The following is a 13,950-nucleotide window of genomic DNA, read 5'->3' as shown; positions in this document are numbered from 1 at the left end:
ATAAGCAACCTCAGGCAGGGCTGGGAGTGAGGCCCTTCCAGGCACCAGCCGCCATCCTCTCTGGCTGGCCTGCTCCCGGCTCCCCGGCCCCCTCATGCCCTCCCCACTCTGTGCCCCACTGTGCACGCACACAGGCTCCTACCTCTCCTGTCCAGAAAGCCTCCCCCGGACCCCACCTTCAAATCCTCCCGGCCTTCCAGCTCCCTCCTCCTTGTCCGCCTGCGCTGCAAACAGCAGTGAGCCTGGGCAGCTGGGGGTCGGGCCATCCTCACTCTCACCCCCCTGCCCACCGCCTCATCCCTGCCCCCACTCCAGGAGGCCCCTCCAGGCCCTTCTCTCCAGACACATCCTCCTGCCCTCTTGGAAGGGAAGGAATCCATCCCTCGGGCAGCAACCACCCGGCTTCCCTGCACTCGTCTCCTGCCTGTGCCAGCCCAGGGGGCACGCAGCCCCCGCCCCTGCCCGCAGGCCTCCTGGACAGTTATGTGCAGAGCCACTCTGTGTTGCTCCTGCGGCCTTGTCAGCCCTTTATACCTTTCAGTGTGGGGACACGCTCCCAGTGCCTGGAGGGGAAGCCAGGCCCGCCTGGGCTGTTCCCGGTCATGGGTCACAAAGGAATCCCAGCTGTTCACATCTCCAACCCTTAAATCTCCGCCAAGATTCCGAACGTGATCGGGCTGAGGAGGCCATGTGGGGCCTGTGAGAGTCAGGAGTGAGGCTCTCTCCCTGCCTCCCCTCTCAGACTCCCTTTGGTCCTTAGCCCACGGTCAGCGGTTAGCGGGTGGAGACAGGCCGGGGAAGGAGCGGGAGGGGCAGAGAGGCCCTGCCATTCAGGTGTCACAGACCAGGGGCCCCGTGCTCGGGCCGCAGGGCTCGGACTGGCCTCCTTTGGTCACTTTCACGGGCCACTCAGCGGCGACCCCGCTCTGCCCTGGGAATCTGAGGTCCACCCCAGTCCTCCCAGGCCACCTGCCCCTGGAGCAGCCCGTGAGCACCCAGAGGATCTCCAGGCCAGCTCACCCTGGTCTAGCCTGCCCTGTCCCGTGGGGACACACTCTGTTAGCCCAAACACGGGACAAAGCGTAATGTAGCTGGCACTGGGCTCAAGATGAGCCCCAGCCACTGTGCCATCCCTGTGGCACTCAGGGGACATCAGTTCACTGATGACCCCCAGACCCCCAGGTCCCCAGCATGCTGCTCTCCCACCTCCCCATGTAGAGTTCACGGTTCCGTCCCCACCAGCTCCCTCTGCCTCCCTGTGAGACTGGGCATGTTGTCCAGGCCTTGGACGGGGCCTGTGACCTAACTGGAGGCCCTTCCATGTTAGAGGTGTAAGCAAATGGTAGCTGAAAAGAATTCATGCACCTGGAAATTACTCTGAGCCTGTCCCGAGCACTCTTAATGGGAGGATGCTCCGCAGCCAACAGGAGCAGCCTGCACCCCAAAAGGGCCTCTTAGAGGCACAGGTCAGGGAGGAGGTAGGAATGGTTCGGGCTCTGGGGTGCTGACACCCAGGGAAAAGAAGGGGCAGTGGGGGTAGTTAGCTATGCCTGCAGGCCCGCACCCTGCCGCCTTTGCCGAGGCTACAGGCCTCATCCTTGTGTCGGGCCCACTGCCTCCAGCTCGGCCGCCTTCCGACCGACAGACACTGCCTGTCTCCTCACTTAGGGAGATGGCAGTTTCACCCCAGGTCCGAGATTCTCCTCTCGGTGGCAGTCCTCAGCCAAGGCCATGCATTTTCATGACTTTAACTGTCTGACCTTAAAATAATGACTCTCGGAAGAATACAGAAAACAATCATCTGTTTCTACAAATCTCCCCAGAATTGTAAAGATCGACTTAATTGCATTGACAGATTCCATCATTTTCTAGGATTTCTCAAATGGGGAGAATTTTTTAAGACAATTACATGAATGTCTTCCAGCTGGGACAAACAGGAAGGTGCCCTCAGTGCTGACAGTGTGTCCAGCCTCCATGGGCCTGGAGTCGCCTCTTAGATGCACGGAGAAGAGGAGCAGGTGGCCCCAGGGGAAGTGGAGAGGCTGTCGTGCAGGCCCTGGTGTGGCTGCTCTCCTGGTGATTTTGGTCAGGTTCCAACCTCCTGGCCCCCAGAAACACTAGCTGAACGCAGCTTGGCCTGGCTTCCGGCAGGGTCACTGCCACACCAGATGGAAGGATGCCGCTGCAAGTCAGCAATGGGGCCCAAGCAGGGCAGGACGTGGGGGTTCCAGGCAGGGGGCACAGCAGAAGGGGGAACAGAGCCGGAGGTGGCCTGGGTGTGTGGGACAGATGGCAGCGTGGGCTTGCCAGGCAGGACGAGTGATGTCCATCTCACCCTGCTGACCTCTTGTCCTTTCCCCAGGACCCTGGGTGGTCGTGCAACATCCCCCTCCCCTGCCTCTACATCCCCACCCTGCCCCTGCCACATCTCAGACGTACCTCAGCCCTGAACCCCTGCTCTTTGCTTTATGACAAAACTAACGTGTTAGTTAAACAACACAGCGCTCACCCTGCAGTAGAACCTAGAGATATAAAGTGCGTGAACCCCTTCCTGCTTCACCCACTGGAGGGGAGCCCAGGGGCCAGCTCAGTGGGTTCTCCATGTGGGAGCACCTGCACACCAGGGACCTGTGACAGAGCCGATGCTGACACCCGGACACGCCAGCCCATTCCCCGGAACTGTTGTGCCTTTGGTTCTGTGGGGAAGGGGTCTCTCTAGTTGTTTGAAAGCAACCTCAAAATACCTGCATGGCTGCAGCTTGGAGGAACTGACAGGCGTGGAGGGCCATCGCTGTCCCTGCCTTCCAGGGGGCCTGGCCTCCCCTCCCTCAGCTCTGGGCTGAGCTGCAGCAGCCTGTGGAGGGACCAGCCTGGCCCCGCGCCACCAGCCCCACACTGCAGGCAGGGGGCCCATTTCTCCCCAACAAAATAAGTCTTGCTTCTCCCTCTGAGCGTCTCAGGCGCATGATCTTCTGCACATGAACAACCTGGCCAGCATGTTCCTGGCTGCTCACTGCTGACCTCAATTTAGAACTGTCTGTTTTTGGGCTGTGGGAGCAGGAAGGCACTGAGGGGGACAAAGCTGGCTGAAGTTGAGGGGCTTGTGCGGCTCGAGTCTGGGGCTGGGGAGGTGGCAGTGCCGACCTGGGCCCGGAACCTGACCAGCATCTCAGGAAGCTTCAGCAGGGCAGGAAGCCCAGCCAGCAGGCTGCTGCTCTGGGGGCTTCCAAACTGTCCAGCAGCCTCTGGGGAGGAGGGGAGGTGGGTGGACCAGGGAGGAGGTGGCGGCTCCCGTAGGACTGCCTTTGTGATACTCACGTGTGGAACATCAGGGCTGCGGCCCAAACGGCTACGTGTGGAACACCTCTGCATCGCTGGCAGCGGCTCTCAGGGCTTTGCTGGTTCGAGTCTATAGAAACTTGACAGACAAATTCTTCCAATCAGATTCAGGGAAAGGTCTGTCTCTGCTGCTGCCTGGCATGCCTCCTCCTTCAGGCTGGGAGGGCAGGACTGCCTTCCTCTGTGGGTCTGTGCCAGGTAGGGCTTCTTCCTGCCAGAAAGGGTTCCATCGTTTTATTTCCTGCCTCCTCCTCTTTACTTCAAATCCTTCACCAGCTCTGGGTCTTCTCAGGCCTGTGCTTTTATCTGACATGGCCTCTCAGCCTTTGGGAAGGAGAGTGTTGCGAGTGCGGAGTCTGGAGTCTCCCAGCCCTGGGTGGGGCTGTAGCTGCACTTGATAGCTGGCAGCTTGACCTCCCTGACCCTCAGGCTCTTCCTCTCTGTCTTGGCATGTTGGGAGTGGTAGAGCAGTCCATGTAAAGCACTTGGCATGGCCCCTGCACAGTGAGTAATGGGAGGTGTGCGTGGGAGCCACACACCCCGCGGGAAGCCAGTGGAATGGAAGCCGCCTGGAGAGTAAGCTGCCATTCTCTGCTTTTCCTTCCCTGCAGGAGGGCAGTTGGTCACCCACACTGGCCCCCCCATTTTGGTCTCTCTGGCCAACCAGACTGTTAACTTCAACTGCACAATCACCTATAAGTACACCCGGGAGTTCGAGGCCTTCAGGGTCAGCTACTTCCACGTGGACCTCCAGGGCCGGGAGAGCTCCGAGAAGCAGACTGACTGCCAATCTGGCTCCGGCAAAGAGAACATGACCTACTCCATCATGTGCCCCATCTCCCCAAAGCTGCCCGATGCAGCAGCCACAGGCACCTACTACTGCTCCATCCAGCGGCCCCAGGCCAGACTGCGGGGCAGTGGCACCTTCATCCTGGTCAGAGGTGGGGCTTCCCAGGGCAAAGGGCCCAGCGGCTTCATGCAGCAGAGTTTGGGGTACAGGACCTAGAGCGGGGGATGTTCGCCTCAGCTTTCAGCTTTGGCAGAATAGAACAGAGTACACAGAACCACGCAAGTGTGCTGAGATGCCTGCATTCATGTGGGAAGGGCAGAGGCCTGGGATGTGGACATACCTCTGGCCACCTCTGGCAGGTGACCTGAGCGAGGGTTTCCATGTCCCTTCAGCACAGCTCGGGGACTGGGTGAGTGCAGAATCAGGCATGAGCATGTGTGCGTCTGTGGTGGCCTGTGAGCGAGCGTTCGGCTCAGTACATCTTCCTGGGGGCAGATTGCTAGCTCTCGCCACATACTCAGCAGAGTGTCCACCCGGAAAAGTCAAGAACAGCGCATCACTGGAAGCCACAGTTCTCTGGCCTGTCCCTGCAATGCGCTGGTAGGGGCCAGGGCTTCAGTACCCCACAGACCTGGGTGTGGACCTCAGTTCTGGTGCCTGTCAGGATGTGACCTTGGGCCTGGTCTTCAGGCTCTCTGGTGATGAATGAGGCCCTGCATGAGGGGGCTGGTGCCCGGTACCGGGAAGCGCTTGATAGATAACACACTGCCTGGCACGTGGTTGGCACTCCAAAATTTTTTGCCAGGCAGATGGATGGATGGGTTGGGTAGATGGATGGAGGGATGGAAGGAGGGAAGAATGAAAGGAAAGAAAGCTCAAGGGAAGGCGCTGGGCTGTGCACTGCACCTACCCCGGGTGCAGGCCGGCTCCCCGCTGGGCCTGGGGCAGACAAGTCCCCTTAACCCTCACCGTACCTGCCATATGATCACCGTTTCACACGTAGGAAGCAGAAAGTCCCACCAGCGGCTCTTGGTGGGGCCAGCTCACTGAGGCGGGGGCACTGAAGAAACAAGAGATGTGACCCTTGCCCGTGACAGGAACTAAGGCAGCAAACACTGAAAGGGGCTTAACCAGAGCGAGTGGGAGTGGGGATCTTGGGGGTCCTCATGGGGCTTGCTGTAGGCGGGGTCCTGGGAATAGAAGAAATAGGAATTGGAGGTTGTGGGGTGAGGTGGGCCCTGGCCTCGCCCAGGTAACTGACCCCCATGCTTCCCTGCCCTCCTCTAGACTCGGGGTACCGAGAGCCCCCACAGCGCCCTGGGAAGCTCCTGCTCTTTTGCTTCGCTGGCCTCCTGAGTGTCTTGAGCGTCCTGGCCACAGCTCTGCTGCTCTGGAAGAAGGTAGGGGATGCTCGTGCACAGCGTGTGCCCCTGGGTTCCATGCATGCCCAGCACATTGTGGGCGCTCAGGAAATGATCAAGTGAAGGAATGCAGTGTGCAGTGGGCACCAGGCTCTGCCAGCCCTGGGGTGCAAAGATGGCCGTCAGGGCTCCAGGCTGTGGTTTGGAACTTCTGTTCCGGCTCCTTGAGGGCGACCGTCAGGGTGGCTCAGGACACTGCTCCATCCTCTGGGGACCAAGAGCTTCTCTGCTGCCTGCTGGCCACTCAGCCAGTGAAACCCTGGCATGGGGAGAGGGCTCTGGCACCACCGCGGGGGCTCCCTTGGTCAGGGAAGGCTAAGCGTCTGCACCCACAAGGCCGGACTCTGTCCATACCCAGGGAAAGACTCCTTAGACGGGAATTCATGTGCTTGTCCATTCAACAAGTATTTACTGAGCACCTACTCAATTCCAGGCCCTCTTTAGGCCCTAGAGATACAGCAGTGACCAAAATGGACCCCCAAGAAGTCCCGGTTCTTATCAAATTTGTATTCCAGCCGAGGGGAGACAGACTAAAAACAAACATAAATTAGTAAAGCGACTGTTAGGGAAACACAGCAAAATGAAGAGGCTATGCGTGTGGGAAGGAGGGCACTGGCTGTTTTAGATAAAGGGTCCTGAAGGGCCCCCCCATGCTGCCCTTGGAAGGAAGGGAGGTGGGCAGGCATGGGGAAGAGTGTCAGCAGGGGACCAGCAGGCACAGGTGCTCCGAGGCAGGAGACTGCTGCCAGCGTTGCAGGGGCTGCAGGGAGGCCCTGTGGGTCGCATAGACTGAGTGCAGGGAGCAGGGGAGGGTGGTGGTGCGGTGAGGCCAGGTGAGGGCACTGATATGGACCCTTGGGCTGCTGTGACAAGGAGCTGGGCAAGGGAGGCTCCGGAGGAGCTACTGCAACAGTCCAGGCACAGGCAGCTGGGACCAGGGTAGCCTCAGGGGAAGTGGCTGCGTAAAGGCTGAAGGTGGAGCGGGCAGGACTGGCTGATGAGGAGACCCACAGTCAGCTGGAGGCCACGGCCTCCAGGGCTGCTGTGCTCCCTGGAGGGGAAGGACAGAGCTGGACACCGAGATCAGGGCCTGCCTGGGCGTATCGCCCACCGACAGCTGTGGGATGGAAGAACAGCAGCCCAAGGATGAAGGGGGAGGACTTGCCTGAGCCACACAGCCAGCATGTGGCAGGCCTGGGACTCGAACACAGGCTTCAGTTTCCCATCGGTGCCTCAAGGTTGGAGATGTAATCACTCTCCCAGTGGGCATGGCTGTTTGCTCAGCCACAAACCCCTGGAGGCTGCCTTCCCTGCCTTCTGCAAGTCAGAGCCTGCCTCCAGTTCCTCTCTTGTCCTGCGGCTCCCTTGGGATGCCACAGACGTGGGGCCCGACCCTGGCAGGGCCCGCTCTAGACACAGCGCAGAGAGAGTCCGCCTCACGCCATCCTCCTGTGAGCTCTGCTGTGAGGTCCTGGGAGGGCCCTGCCACTCGGTGGCTCCTCGGCCCCGTGAGTCCCAGGATGAGGACAGAGGCCTGCCTGCCACTGGGCCCACCTCCCCCGCCTCAACCAACACTGAGCACCTGTGCACCCGGCCTGGCCCTCACCCTCAGGACGGACATGTCCTCCCCCAGCCCTGCTGCCCACCCACCACGATGGCCTCAAGCGGGGAGACAGCTCTTGCCCGGCCTGCTGCCTGGTGAATGCCTGCCGAGCTTCCCAGAGGGGCAGTGTCTGACCAGGGGCTTCCAGCAGGAGGGACGAGGCACTTACACCGGGTGTGGTCCCCCACCCAGCCTCACGTGAGGGGCGGCACAAGTGGTTTCCATGGGCATGAAGCACAGCAGGAGAGCTCAGAGCCGGGCCAGGGTGAGATCGTGACCCTGAGCCCCCACTTCAGCTTTTGCTCTGCAGAAATGGGGTTGTGTTTACTGGATCTCAAGGTCCTATGAGGCCAGGGAGGCACCTGGCACAGCGTAGGTGCCCAGTAAGGTCTTGGGAGGAGAAGAGGAGAGGGCACGCTTCCGACTCAGCCTGACTCCCAAGCCCAGCTCCTCCCGCTGCTGGGGGGCCTACCTTCCGCCCTCCTCCCCATCTCACCCTCCCTCCTCTCCTTCTAGAAATAGCTGTTGAGAAGCTGGTATGTGCCAGGCACTGGGCTAAGTGCCAGACAGTGGAAAGCAAGACAGAGGCAGACCCTGCCCCTTGTCAAGTCTGGCCCTCCCTGAGCCTCAGTGTCCTCCGGATGTGAGAGTAAGAGTAGATGTGCCTCCCTGGGAAAGGGTAAAAGAAACAGCATTTTCGAAGCATGAGCTGGGTGCCCCACCCAGAGTCAGAGAGTGTGCACAGGTGCTTCCCACGTCCTTCCCTGCACTTGGGGAGGAAGGGCCGGGATGAGAGCCCGGCCTTGAAGGAGACAGAACTCGGAAAGCCAGAGCCACTGCTGGGATCGTGTTGTCACAAAGTCTCCAGAGCTCCCCGGAGCTGTATCCAAAGGGTCGGCTGCTTGCAGTGGCCCAGCCTGTCTGAGGCCAGCTCAGGTTGAACCATGAGAGTGTAGCTGGAGACCAGGCCAGGCAGCTGGCATGGAGGCCAAGAGGACAGGGCCGAGTAAGAGGAGGCATGGAGGGCCCCAGGGGCACAGGTGGCTGTGGGTCCGAAAGAGGCAGAGGATTTCTGCCATGGGAACTGGTTCAAGGGCTCCCATCCAGTTCGGGCTCAAGGTTGACTTCCCAGAGCAGGCAGCCTCTGATGTGATTGGTCCCCATCATCTCGGGGCCTCTCCCCGAGCAAATCTCCCTCCCCCACAGCTCATTCCCTCCCTTGATTCCAGAACCCAGGCAGCTCTGTGCTAGGTCACCTCATCTTCCTCATGGCCTCTGAGCACCGGCCCATCCTGAGCCCTTCCCCCCCATCTGTCTATACTCCCTGGTTATGGCTCCACTCCCGGGTTATAGTCCCCTCCCCTGGCGCTGCCCCCAGGCCCCGTCCAGTGCGTGGGGCCTACCTTGTCCAGAGCAGCCCTCCTAGCACCCCTGTTGGCCCCACCCGCCCCATGGCGCCGTGCCCCGGATGCTCAGGTCGAGAGCCTTACAGCGGTGCCTGCCTCCTCGCTACCCCAGTGAGACCCACGCACAGTCTGTCCGGGGTCCACCCCCTTCCCTGTCCTCCAGCCCCCAGCCCGGGCCTTCATCGCCCTTTGCCTGGAATACAGGCCTCCTGTCTTCCATGACCCACGGCCCCTGCTCTTTGAAGGAATGCAGAGCAAGCTAGTGCTTGGACCTGGAAGATGAGTCAGAGGCGACCAGGCCTGTGAGGTGACAGGCAGCAGCAGGGCTCCCACGTCACAGAGGGGAACCGAGGTTTTGCGGGCCTCCTGGGTGGCTGACGGCCACATGGCCCGGGTCATTCATTTGAAAACCACACTTGGAAGGGCTGATGTTGATGGTCTGGGAAAGGGCCCCTGGATGGGGCAAGGCTGGATCCAGGAGGCGGATAGTCCCCACCCCATAACAAAGTATGTCCTTCCGGCTTTCCAAGGAGGCCCCTCTTGCCCCACGGGAGCCCGGCCACAGCCCAGGCCTCCTTATTGCACCCTGGAAGTCCTGCCCCTCCTGCAGACCCTGTGCCTGGTCCCCTTACCTCCCAACTCGAGCCGTCTCACTGTGGCTGTGAGAGAGCCATATAAAATGCCCATGTGACCGGATTTGACCTGTGCCTGCCCTGGCAGCTCCCTCCTCTCCTCCAAGTACAGACCTCCTGCATGGCCCTGCCCACACTGCCCAGCTCATCCCCTTTCATTTTGCTTCCACGTGGCTGCTTTCTGTCTGACAATCCCTCCTTCTGTGTCGCCCCGGCCCATCGTGACGGCTCTGCCCACATGCCCCTCTGCATGCTGCCCCGCAGTCCGGGACAGACTCCCGCACTACTCTCCTCTCTTCAGGAGGCAGCGCAAACTCTGAGAAGCCTGCTCCAGCCCCTGGCAGACTTAGGTCTCTTCCCACAGCCCTGCAGCGACACCTACCTCCCTGATGCCCCCTCCCTGCAGTCACAGTGGGCAGCCTCGAGGCCAGGCATGGTTGTTGCTCACCAAGGAGCCCTATCCCCAGCCCTGACAGTGTTCAGGCTGACGGCTCAGTGAAGGGAGAGGCACCAGCCCCTGGCTGTCTTGAGGTGACTGTAGGAACAAGTCCCCAGGGGTACTGTACAGTGCCCCAGAGGTGCCAGCACCGATCTCTGAAACCTATGCATTTAAGCAAAGCAGAGTTGTGAAAACCCCAGTACTGCCAGGTTAGCATCTTGGTGACTCACACAGATCTGGGTTCAAATCGTGCCCTGGCCACCTTGGACTCTGTGGCCGCAGGCAGATCACCTGCCTTCACATCCTCCTGCATGGGATGGAGGTGACATGAACACTTGTCCCGCAGGGTTGCTGAGCGGTGTGTGGGATAGCAGGTCATGTGTTTTGAGCCCCACGGTGGGGCTGCACCACCCTGAGCCACAAGAGGCTGTGCCTGAGGGTGGCGCTGGCTTCTGCCTGGGAGGTTAAGTGGCTCTGGAGAGCGAATCCCGGTGCACAGGCTGGGAATTGGCGGGCGGCCAGGGTTTTTAATTAGCTCCCGCCCCGAGATGAGGCTGTTGTTGCTCCACTGCTGGTGGTGCGGCACCTGCGACGAGGGAGACATCCAGGCAGCCTCCCTGTGCCTCAGAAGGGGCTGACTGCACCAGGCCCTGCGCCTCCCCACAGGCCCCCGGCCCCCACGCCCACGTCCCCATCAGTGCTTCATGCAGCCGCTGCAGAAGCTTTCCCAAACTGCTTTCCCATTAAAGCCTCAGGTGTTTCTCACCGTCTGCATTCTTCACGCAGCCTGCACGGCTGTCCGACCACCCCGGGCAGGTTCCCGCCTCTCAGGCCACACTGACCACCTCTAAGCTCCTGGAGACCTGCAGGCCTTAGCACGGCTGCTCCAGCACACCCCCTCTCTGGCCAAATGAACTTCTCTGCCTTCAGGCCTTAAGCATCCCTTCCTGCCGGGCGGGGTTGGTTCCCTCCCAGTGTGCCAAAGGCTCTGTTGCTGTGGGCAGCACATGGACCTCGCCTGGGGAAACTGCTGGCTTGTTGTCTGTCTCCTCTCCCGGTCCTAAGCTCCAAGGAGGCAGGCACGGTGTCCACCTCTTCACACCACCTGGCTAACAACAGGTGCCTGACAGATCTAGGTGGGTGGGCCAAGGGCTCCCTAAGTGCCACCTGAGTGCCATCACCTCCCTAAGTCCTTGGAACAGTTTCCCAAAGGAGGGTTCTTGCTGAAGAAATCAAGGCCCAGAGAGGGCAAGTGGTCTGTGTGAGCCCACTGAGCCAGCAAGGGGCAGACGACTGGACACCTGGTCTCGCTCAGGACCACCCACAGCAGTCAGCTGCTTAGCCAGGGGCCCTGTCTCACTGTGCCCTGCAGTGCCTGCCTCTCCTGTGCCAGGCACTGTGTCTATGGGCAATGCCCTGTTGGGGGTCATTCTCATTGCTGGTACCTCCAGACCTGTGAGTGACTTAATACAAATCTCAGAGGCATTTGCCCCGTTTACCCGGGGGAGTGGAAGGTGCTGTGTGATCAGTGTCTGTGTGGCCCCATGACACTGCCATCCTTTCCCTGGGGGTGTCTGTGCAGGGGTGGCAGGGGGAGATGGGGGAGCTGCCTGTCCCAGCCCCAGCCACCCTGACTCCTTTCCTCGCAGAAGCAGATGCAGGTGCCACGGACACACCCCGCCCAGAAGTGCCTGAACCCCAGCCCTGCCAGCAGCCCTCAGAGGCCCCCGGCTGAATCCATCTACACGGTGAGTCCTGGGGCGCCGGCCCTCTCCACCTCCCCTAAGCCTGGTACAGGGTCTGCCTCCCTGAGTGGCCATGAATTGGCTGTGTGGCCACTCTGAGCCTCCAGTTCCGCATCTGTAAACTGGAGACAAGAATTCCTACCTGGGGGACTCTCTATGAAGTGAACTGAGATTGCACACTTGTGGCCCTGGCCCCTGGTGGGCACGTAGCTGCAAGGTGCTGCCGGCTTCCCCTCATTGGTGTCCCTCCACTTCTGGAGTAGCAAGGGCCTGAGTTGGTGAGGAATGAAGAAAGTTCCTCCATCCGACACAACGCCTCAACCAGCTTACCAGCTCCTCCGTTCCACTTGCGCAAGCATCACAGCAGCAACACTGCAGGAAGAGGAAAAGGTCAGGCGCCGTCCCACGCCCTTAGCACAGCCGCAGGTCGGGATGCTGTTTGTTCTGCATAAGCATTTCCATCACTGCCACGGTCTTCATAATTACCTGGGGAGAGACTCAGCCTCACCCAGGCCACCCACTGCCCAGCACGCGGCCACTCTGCCCAGGCACTGGGAAGGTGACAAGCATCTTTGTTCAGTTACATCTAGTTCCACAGGTATCATGTGTTCACTGTAGAGAAAGTGAAGACTAAATGCCACCCAGTGTCATCTGGGATCTCAACTCTGAAAGACCTAGAGCCACCAGGTTGGGTCTTGGCTCCATGCCTGGGAGGGGCTGCCTCTTGCACTAGATTCTGCCTTTATGCGCCGTCCCTGTGCCGTGCCCACCACCCTGAATCACACGTGAAACTCAGGTCCTTCCTCAGTCCCCACAAAACCCCCCACAGAGGGCAGTCAGAATATGGTCCTGCTTACTGAGGATGGGCAGATGGGCAAGATGCAAAGGAGATGTCTCTGCAGGGCACAGCCAACGGTTCCAGATGGAATATAACCTGGCCAGCTTTCAAAGGCCTTCAGTTCCTCCACCCGAGGGAATTTCCACCAGCCACTGCTTTCCATACGGCCCTAGACTTCCCCATATTCTCTCTTCTCTCCCAGCAACTCATCTTGGTATTTTCCCTGAGTTCTGGTGTCAGCTGTTAAATAAAAACATTTCTGTCTCTCTACACACACACACACACACACACACACACACACACACACACACACACACACACACACACACACACACACACACACACACACACACACACACACACACACACACACACACACACACACACACACACACACACACACACACACACACACACACACATGGTATTTTTATATATGTATATATCAAAAAAGAAAATAACCACCATCCTAAGCCTATCTTTTTCCAGGGTAAATACTAGTAACATTGACTTCCATACCTTCCAGTTTTTTCTCTATAAATATATACGAAGAGACCCATAAACACACTCACACATACTTTTTTTAATTGGAGTAGCACAGCTATTTTTGTTCATGTTACAGTATCTCATTAACATCCTTCCACATGGATAAATATCCTGCTATGAGATTATTTTTAATAGAAGAGACTCACTTTTGCATATAACATCCTTCTCCTTCTCGCCCATGTTTAGACTTGTCTGAGGCTCAGGCAGGCTTCTCTGGAGTGTGGGAAGAGACCCAACTGCCCCGCAGGGTTGCAGGGTGGCTCCAAAAGTTTTGGAGCCAGAAAGGAGCCAGAAAGGAGCCAGAAAGGAGATGTGAAATGAAGCCACAGACTGCTAGCCCTTGAGACCAACCCATACCCACTGGAGTTGGACCTGGGCACATAAGAATGACATTAAAGACAGTGATGATGGTATCAGGAGCCATTTGCTGAGTACCTACTATGTGCCAGGCACTGTGGTAGGATTTTACACCTTGTTATCTCATTAATCCTCAGGGCTTTAGGTTGCAGGTGTTTCCCCATTTGAGCTTCATTTTCTAAGTGTCCATTGCTGGTATGTAGAAATACGGTTGATTTTTTGTATATTGACTTTATATAGAGTGACCTTGCTGAATTCACTCTTAATTCTAATAGTTTCTCTGTGAATTCCTTTGGATTTTCTATGACCCCAGTCATGTAATCTATGAATAATGGACATTTCATCTTCCTTCCCAATCCTCTTGCCTTTTATTTCTCTTTTTCTTGCTTTATTGCACTGCCTCAGACCTCCAGTATGATGGTGAATAGAAGTGGTGACAGTGGGCATCCTTGTCTTGTTCCTAAACTCCAGGAAAGGATTTTTATATATTCTTCCTCTACTTTCTTTGGATGGATGCTTAGATCATTGATTTTCAATTCTTTCTTCTTTTCTAATTTATACCTAAGGCTATGAACTTCCCTTAAAGTATGGCTTTACCTGCATCCCACAGGTTTTAATATGTTGTATTTTTGTTATCTTTCAGTTCATATTTTCCATTGATATTTCCTCCCTGCCCTATGGGTATTTAAAGTGTTTTGCTCAATTTTCAAGGTTTAGTTATTTTCTAGTTATCATTCTGTTTTTTCTCACTAATTCCACTGTGACCAGAGAATATGTTTGTATGATTTTAATCCTTTGAAGTCTTTGGAGACTTGCTTTATGGCTCAGCTTATA

General features: G+C 57.9%; 1 protein-coding gene and 1 long non-coding RNA gene across 4 annotated transcripts in view; one reads left to right on the top strand and one right to left on the bottom strand.

The window, feature by feature from the left end:
- The window catches only part of LOC108399018 (uncharacterized), a 34,110-nt gene that overhangs the window by 1,901 nt on the left and 18,259 nt on the right, over nucleotides 1–13,950 (bottom strand). Inside the window, exons 3-5 of one of the 2 annotated variants that reach the window (XR_005058166.2) lie at nucleotides 11,518–11,747; nucleotides 4,470–5,319; nucleotides 3,319–3,550 (exon numbers count right to left, since the gene is read on the bottom strand). This is a non-coding gene — a long non-coding RNA (uncharacterized lncRNA). Of the gene's footprint in view, nucleotides 1–3,318; nucleotides 3,551–4,207; nucleotides 4,342–4,469; nucleotides 5,320–11,517; nucleotides 11,748–13,950 lie in introns of those variants that run through there. The other variant, XR_012121623.1, reaches the window with a different exon arrangement.
- NFAM1 (NFAT activating protein with ITAM motif 1) overlaps nucleotides 1–13,950 on the top strand; it is a 31,745-nt gene that overhangs the window by 9,538 nt on the left and 8,257 nt on the right. The window contains exons 2-4 of one of the 2 annotated variants that reach the window (XM_017663511.3): nucleotides 3,951–4,280; nucleotides 5,417–5,529; nucleotides 11,283–11,378. In XM_017663511.3, the coding sequence (XP_017519000.1) occupies nucleotides 3,951–4,280; nucleotides 5,417–5,529; nucleotides 11,283–11,378 (539 nt within the window). Of the gene's footprint in view, nucleotides 1–3,950; nucleotides 4,281–5,416; nucleotides 5,530–11,279; nucleotides 11,379–13,950 lie in introns of both variants that reach the window. The other variant, XM_017663510.3, reaches the window with a different exon arrangement.

This window comes from Manis javanica, chromosome 10 (genome assembly GCF_040802235.1).
Source record: "Manis javanica isolate MJ-LG chromosome 10, MJ_LKY, whole genome shotgun sequence".
In the NCBI taxonomy this organism is placed as follows: domain Eukaryota; kingdom Metazoa; phylum Chordata; class Mammalia; order Pholidota; family Manidae; genus Manis; species Manis javanica.
Note: the sequence above shows the minus strand (reverse complement) of the source record. Positions and strands in the feature narration are given on the sequence as shown.